At 35.2% G+C, this 8222-nt stretch overlaps 1 protein-coding gene across 1 annotated transcript; it reads left to right on the top strand.

The window, feature by feature from the left end:
- The first annotated feature begins 6234 nt into the window (after positions 1-6234).
- Positions 6235-7517, top strand: LOC130720345 (uncharacterized). The gene is made up of 2 exons (XM_057570971.1): positions 6235-6471; positions 6831-7517. Exons 1-2 carry the CDS (start codon positions 6337-6339, stop codon positions 6975-6977), a joined length of 282 nt encoding a protein of 93 aa, XP_057426954.1. The 5' UTR covers positions 6235-6336; the 3' UTR covers positions 6978-7517.
- The last annotated feature ends 705 nt before the right edge of the window (positions 7518-8222 follow it).

The following is an 8222-nucleotide window of genomic DNA, read 5'->3' as shown; positions in this document are numbered from 1 at the left end:
AAACATTTAAATAAAGTAGACAATATTTTGAAACATTCACCATCACATTACAAAACTAATCCATCAAAGTTTGAACTTAGGAATAAATAAGTCAAGATAATTATCAAAAGTCTTCAACAAATACAAAACATAGACCGGCAACATAAACATAAGTAAGTCCTCATTAGTTTAATACTATCCCAAAATAAAATAAAGTTATTTCAACTGCAACTGGAAATGAAATTGTTTTCATCAATCTTCAATTTCCATGGCTCCACTCCACGAGTCCACGTGACATGTCTTCATAGTAGACAATTGCTGTAAAAAAATATATATATTAATAATAGTTCACTGCCAACAAATATAAGCTATGACAGTGGAAGAATTGTAGGAAATAGAAATAGTGAACTAGTAAAAAAGAAACAGCAAGATATATATATATATATGATATATATAAAGCATAGTCTTTTGTATACCACTAAGTAATAGCTTAGGAAGGCTTCTAACAGTTCCAGCTGCTCCGACTCTGCATCAGAAGATTCATCTTGAATAGGTTGTGTACTTGGCTCCATTTCTACATAGATAAAATAAAATCTGGTTAGTGTGAATCAAAGTCAGAATTTTGAATTAAAACATTCAATTACAATAACATAAATTACCTTGCTCAAGTTTTTCAAATTCTTCAAGAAGTTCTTCAATATCACTTGACAAAGGACCTGATCGGAACCAATTTTGAGCACAAACTAGTGCTTCAACCGTCTTTGGAGAAAGTGAACTCCTATAATTATTCAGAACTCGACCCCTAGTGCTGAATGCGGATTCTGAAGCAACGGTAGATACCGGCATAGCCAATACATCCTTAGCTATCAAAGCAAGAGTAGGATATTTTCTAGAATTCACTTTCCACCCGTTCAAGATATCAAAAGAATGAGTTTTCTTTTCCAATGCCTCCTTAAAATATGAATCCACTTCATTTGCATTCATATTGTCACTCATACTCATATCCTTATCAAATTCCATAGCAAATGAATTATCAACATCAGCCAGCTCAATATTTTCTCTTTCAGAAGCAGATTGTGTAGTTGATTGAGATTGACCATTTCCAACAGCATTTTTATAGCTATTGAACATACTATTGAAAGTATCCTTCACCTTTCCACTTAAATAATCAGCATCATTCTTATCATAAAGCTTGGCAAAGCTTCATTCCACAAATCGAAGTTTGTATCTAGGGTCAAGTACAACAGCTATGAAAATCATCATGTTGATATTTTTTTAGGCTCCCCCAATACTTGTCATGCTTAGCTTTCATTTTTACAGCCATGCCCCCAAGTAATGGATCTAAACTCCCAGCCCATGTGTTTAGTGTTTTCAACACCATACAATATTCATGGAAGTATTGAGAAGAAGTCACAAACAATGAACCTGAAACTTTAAGTGTGACATCATAAAATACTTTCAAAAATCTCACAAACACCCTTGCATTATCACAATCCTCAGATTTAGGAACCTCACCTTTCATCTTTGCAAACTCTACATCTCTCTCTGCTAGCCTTTTAAAAGGCTTTTGAAACTTCAAAGCACTTTCGAGCATAAGATAAGTAGAATTCCACCTGGTCGTAACATCTAACGGTATCACACTAGTGTCTTGTAACCTACAATCCTTAACACACATTGTGAACTTGTCCTTACTGCCAGAAGAACCACGCGCAAATCTAACAGCAACCCTAATCTTATTAATGTTATCATGCAAATCCTTCAAACCATCATTAACAACAAGATTTAAAATATGAGCACAACATCTAACATGAAAAAACTCTCTTTTCAATGGATGTGTATTCCAATCATCCATTCTGTTTGTTAAGTAGTCAATAGCTGTATCATTAGAGCTTCCATTGTCAACCGTGAGAGTGAAAACTTTAGAAATTCCCCAATCCAAAAGACACTTCTCAATTTTTCTACCAATAGTCTTCCCCTTATGATTCTTGATCCAACAAAAATTTAGTATCCTCTTGTGCAATTTCCATTTATTATCAATAAAATGAGCAGTGAGACAAAGATAATTGAGATTTTGCACAGAAGTCCAACAATCAGTTGTTAAGCAGACACTTTGATTTGGAACACTAAAAAAAGATTTCAGCTTATTCTTTTCATTGAGATAAAGGTTCCAACAATCCCTAGCAATTGTGATTCTTCCAGGGATATTTAATTTAGGTTGCACAAGACTCATGAAGTAACGAAATCCCTCTCCCTCAACAAATGAAAAAGGAAGCTCATCCACAATAATCATCCTAGCTAAATGTTGGTCAATCTGCAAGTATACAGAATATACCCGATTTTAATTTATCGAACCACATGGAATTGGAATGTGAATTCAGTTTAAGCCTCGAGTTCACGGTAGGAAAGCGAGTAAAATTCAGTTTTAAGTTGATTGATTGTTTGGGTACTTAGTGAACAAGCTAACAAAAAGATAAGTATGTGATAATCAATGGTGAGAATGCCTTGGGTTCTTGCTTGACTAATTCAGTTCTAATCAACCTATTCTATCCACAAAAGTCTGAGTCTCTCCTTGATGTTCTAGCCTAATCAATCATCTATCGATGCCTCGCATAGACAATCCTCTCAAGCCAAAAGATAGGCACAATTCCTTGATAACCTAAACATTTGCTAAAGGCATTAAGCATGCAATTCAGGCCAACAAACCCCAACCATTCCTCTATTCCTAGTAGCAAGCATAGAAGAGGTAATCCCACAACAAGTCCATAATCTATAACAAATTTCCGTTCTATTATAGAAAAGCATAAAGCTAGCACGCGTTCTAACTTGAAACATTAAGCATGGATATGGGATTCAAGGGTTTACTCAAAGGATTCATGAATAGAAATAGGAATTAAGATTAAAACATCATAAGTCTTACAAAGAACCCAAAGCAAAAGGGGTTTAGCCAAGCATGGCTATGGAATCCATACAAGAAAAGAAGGATAAAACCTGGAACATGGACTTGGAGAATGTTTCTCCTCAAGCTCTAGAGCCTAACCCTACTTCTAACTTATTTAGGAATGTATAGAAAAGACAAAAGGTTCCAAGAGAAATGTCTAAAAACCAATTTATAGGCAAAACAGACGAGTCTGGGCGCTCAGGCGCCAATTCAGAGCGCCTGAGCACCAATTCCAACAAAAAACAAGCTCTCTGGAAGTTAATTGGCGCCTAGGCGCCAATTCCCAGCGCCTGGGCGCCAATTCCAGGAGGCTTCAGAAAAATAACTAGCGCCTAGGCGCCAATTCCCAGCGCCTAGGCGCTCAAAGCTCGCTATAAAGGCTTTTTAGCTTATTCATAACTCCTCTTCAAGCCTCTCTTCAATTTCCCAAGCCTTTTGACCTTCTTTCTTCATCAGTTTTCAGACCTAGCTGCTTGGGAACAAAGCAAGGAAAATATCTAGGATTTCCAAGAGTTTATTAGCACAAAAGACCCTCAATTCAAGTAGAAAAGATATGCAAGTCCTAAACTTACTTAAAATGCAAGAAAGGTCCCTATAAAACTATAAAATTACCAAAACAAAGTAAAAACACAAATAAAGATAAAAATGCATGAGAATGCATGAAACACTACATGAGACTAAACAAAAAGACTCAAAACTAACTAAGAAATGACCCTAAAAACACTACTAAAATAGGGTCATCACTAAAGCTTCCCTACATGCTTCAACATCAAATGCAACAGCAGACAAAGTATTACCAACCCCTTTCCCATCTTCTTTTTTTAATTGTTGGAAACTAAGAGTTTTTTGACTAGGATCATTTATCTCTCTTGGAACCTTTTTGCATTGATTCAACAAATGATTACTCAAATTACTGGTTCCATTTTTATGAGAATCACATGCATAAGTTGCCACACATCAATTACATTGAGCTCTAGGGGTTTTTGACTTACTCCCAATTACTTTAGTAAAATGATCCCAAGTCCAAGAACGAGGTTTAGAGGGTTTCCTCTTACCGGATTCGTCGTCTTCCTCATCATCCTCATCTTCCTCGTCTTCAACTGCAACTTCTGCTAACTTCTTCTTCTTGGCACTCTTCTTCAGCACTTTTTTCTTCTTCTTTGTGATTGTTTGCGTCTCATTTGCTTCAGAATTCATGTTGACAGATTCCAGATTGTTAACTCCAGTAGTATCTTCAGAATTTGCAACCTACATACATTAAAAAATTACATAAATTTTAATTTATCAATTATTCTAAGTTCTAACACACAAATTGTAATAAACAACACATAACTTACCTCAGACACTGTTGTTTTGTTGGAGGAGGATGAGTCACTAAACAAGGACGAAGCAATTGGATTTAAGTGCTGCAAACAAACAAAATATATTAGTTTACAAAATATTCTAAGTTTAACCCAACAATGTATAAATAGCAAAAAAATAAAAAGCCAAAAACAGAACACGGTGATAACTCACGCCCCCCTCAACAGTCAACACCACACACACACAAATGACACAATACAATGATATGTCCCTAGTATGTTACCAAAAGCATTACATATTCTCAATTTCTAAAAGCCAATTCTCAATTTCTAAAAGCCAAAGTAACGATAAAAAAAAAACATCACATGAAGAAAAAGAAAGAAAGGAATGTTCATAAGTAACAAAACAAAAAGAAAGCATCACAAAGACACAAAAAGTAACGAATAAGACAAGGGATGAATGGATTAAAAGCCAACATAAAAATAACTTGATAAATAGCAAGAATATGAACTGTAAATAGCAAGAAGATGAATTGCAAAGTGTAAACTAAAATTAACTTTTTGTATTTGAGAGAGAAGTGCTTACCAGAGAAGTGCTTAGTGCTTTAGAACAGAGAATTGAGGATGAAAAGTTGGGAACTTTGGAACAGAGAATTGAGGATGAGCAGATGAGGGAATTGGGGAATTGGGTATGCGGCTGTTTGATCTTGGATTCAGCTTAAATACTTAACAATTAGGGTTGGACATAATTGGAATATATTTAAATAACTAAGGCTAAATAGGTAACTATATATATAATAATTTAAGCATGTAAAATATGGTCGGTTCGGTTTGGATCGGTTGACTATAGGAACCGAAAACCGAACCGATCCATTGACATGTTTGCGGTTTTTTTGGTTTTCGATTTTTTTGGTTTTCGGTTTCTTTGGATTTCGGTTTTTTGGATCGGTTTACATCGTTTTGGTTTGGTTATGAACACCCCTACATCATAGTCATAGTATTGGTCACTTGGGCATGGTGACGGTTTAAAACACAACCAACATTTTTAAGTTTACCAACAATTCATCCATCCGCGTCATTGTTCAATTGTCGCTAAATATTGCTCAAATATTAGATTTTGGATGAAAAATTAAAAGGAGGACCAAATTGATTTAAAGAATTAGAGGACCTAGGCATGAGACTGCCACATGTGCTGTCACAACACCTATGTCTTCCACATCCAAGGTGTCGGTGGTGCGGCTTGTTTTGGACGGTAGTTGGAGCCCGACGGTGAGGGGCCTGGGCTGTGGAAATGGTTACAGAATGGCCATGGGGATTGGATATTTGGTATTGCAATGAGCTTCGAGGTATGAGAATGCTTTCTAGTTGAGGTTTTGGCAATGGAATTGGGCTTAAAACAGAGTTGGGCATGGGAGCTTGGGCATATATAGGAGAGTTATGTGTGCCTCTGGCGGTATGAAGGTGGTGGAGACTCTTAATCGAAGGGATGATATATCCACTTTTTGGGCAAGGCTCATGCGTGTTATAGCAATGCTGGAGTGGGACTGGAATATATCTCTTGTTCATGTCTCCAGGGAGAAAAATCACACGGCCAACTCGTTGGCACGTCAAGCTTCACGGGAGGGTTTGCAGAAGATGGTGTGAAGCATCCTTGTACCTTGATTCTTTTAAATTAATTTTGCCTTATTTTTTTCTTCTGTATGTTAAAATAAAAATAAAAATTAGAGGACCTATATTAAGCGGAAAATCTAGATGGACCAAAATCACTAGTACATTTTACTAGTGAGCCCCCAAAAATGCAATTAACCCCAATATTTATTGATTAATTTGGGTAAAATAAGTATATAATTTTTTTACTGCCGTAAATTTAGCTAAGTCTGAACAAGTATATCGGCAAGTTTGAGAACAAGAATGTAATCTTGCTAAGACCCACAAAGCTATAACAACCTCAGCATTTGGGACACTGACACGTGTCAAATAAAAATGAATAAACTTTTGTGACGTTCATTTCAACATAAATCCTTGATAATCTTGTGAGCAATTGCTTTCTTCTCTTTTTGTTTCATACGTTTATTCCATAACAAGATTTGAGTACCATTCCTTGAAAGCTAGAACGAAATGGCTAGCCCAACACAGAACTCAGACCTAACGTTTCCACAAGCAGATGTTGTTGGGGACCTGAATCCTGGGGGAAACACTCAGGTTCAAGTTGATCCTATATCCTCTGAGGTGGCTGTCTCCAAGGAATTGAAGGTACATCACTAATTTTATTTTTATCTACAAGAGAATGTATAATGATCATGCCCAGAGTTATAAATTGTGGTGGCGGTCACGGTTACTGTTGTGTCGCAGAAATGTGGACAAATGATGGTTGATGCAGTAGCAATTGTGTTTGCAATGCCAATGTAGAGAATCCAAAATCCGTTACGTTGCAACTACAATTGTGATTGCATATCACAATTTGAAATCCTCTGAAATAATTTTTTTTTCAATTTTTTAATGGAATTATGGGACTTGTTTGAAGAATTAATGTCTTATGTTTTATGTTGCACTGTTCTGTATCATGTACTGATTGGTGTTATGTATCTTCATGCATGCTTGATTGATTGAAGGAACAAGCTGAGATCAAACAAAAGAAAAAGGAAGCAGAAAAGAAGGACACCTTGCAAACGTTAAAATCAGCCATTATAATTTCAGGCATAGTTGTAGCTGTTGCAGGAGCTGCCTTTGCCATAACCAAGAAATTAAGGGAGAAATAACCTCACCCTCAAGAGATATAGAATATTTATAGAGATTGTCGATGTTGATTTTATTACCAGGTCTATTTTTCAGTTTTTTGTTTTGTTAATTAATTCCCACACTTCTAGTTTTGGATTCTCAAATAAGTCCTCAGCACCTGCAATACTATATTCATGTCATGAAATGGTATCATATAGGCATTTCATGATGTGCCCTCATGCTTGATATCTGAGTGCAAGTTATAGAAGTTTATTTTCTTTTTATGCTTTTGCTGTGAACCAAAAATTAGATTCATTTTCCCTTTTCAATGAGCATCTCAGGTGTTAGGGAGAGACTTTTTCTCTCTTCTTCCTACCACATACAAAATAAATGTCCCTAAATGTAGGTGTCAGAATTTGAAATGTGAAAAGTCATTTTTATTGAGAGTTTTGATTAAGTGATTCTACCACATGAGGTAGACTATCACATTTCCAAACTCAACTCCGGTGTGGAAAATAAGAAACATCCATGCTAATTAACATACATTTCATTCTTGCATACAACTAATATTTATCAAAATCTGACATACCTAGGGTTGTGTACGGACATTTTGGGGCCTAAGGCGAAAAATCTTAAAATATCTTTTCTTTTGATAAGTATCTTGATTGAAATAATGACTATTGGTATTGTTGGTATTATCTATACGTGATTGTACTACCACGTTTTCACCTATTAAAGATTGTTGAACAATAGAACTTGGAATGCAAGGAATAAAATAGTGAGAGATTTTGCAACATTTTGATATCTCATTTGCTTATTCATTTCAAGGTAAAAACAATGATTCTTTTTTGAGAGAAGAAACAATGATTGAAGAGAAAACTTGTATAATACTATAAATATATAATTGATAAAAAAAAATTAACTAACAATTATGAATAAATACAAATTAACATTTTCAATTATATTTTGGGAATGTAAAAAGTAACGAATATTTTATTTATTAGTTTTTTGGAAAATGTGAATTTGCTAATATAAAACACTACTAAAAACTGTTAAAGTTGCACTTCTCATATTGCATTTCTCAGTTCCCACGTTGCAATTTATATGGTATGATTTTTCATTATTTAATTATTTATATCAAGTCTCAATGGTATATACTATATATGTACTATTTATTTGGGTAGGGGGCCTTAGGCAATAGCCTTGATGACATTGCCTATTCGACGGCCCTGCACATACCCTTATTCAGCTTTAAGCTTAAATAAACTCTTACGTGAGCGAACCTG

The sequence above is a fragment of the Lotus japonicus genome, chromosome 5 (assembly GCF_012489685.1).
Source record: "Lotus japonicus ecotype B-129 chromosome 5, LjGifu_v1.2".
In the NCBI taxonomy this organism is placed as follows: domain Eukaryota; kingdom Viridiplantae; phylum Streptophyta; class Magnoliopsida; order Fabales; family Fabaceae; genus Lotus; species Lotus japonicus.
The sequence above is the reverse complement of the archived record's forward strand: the minus strand, read 5'-3'. Positions and strand labels throughout refer to the sequence as shown.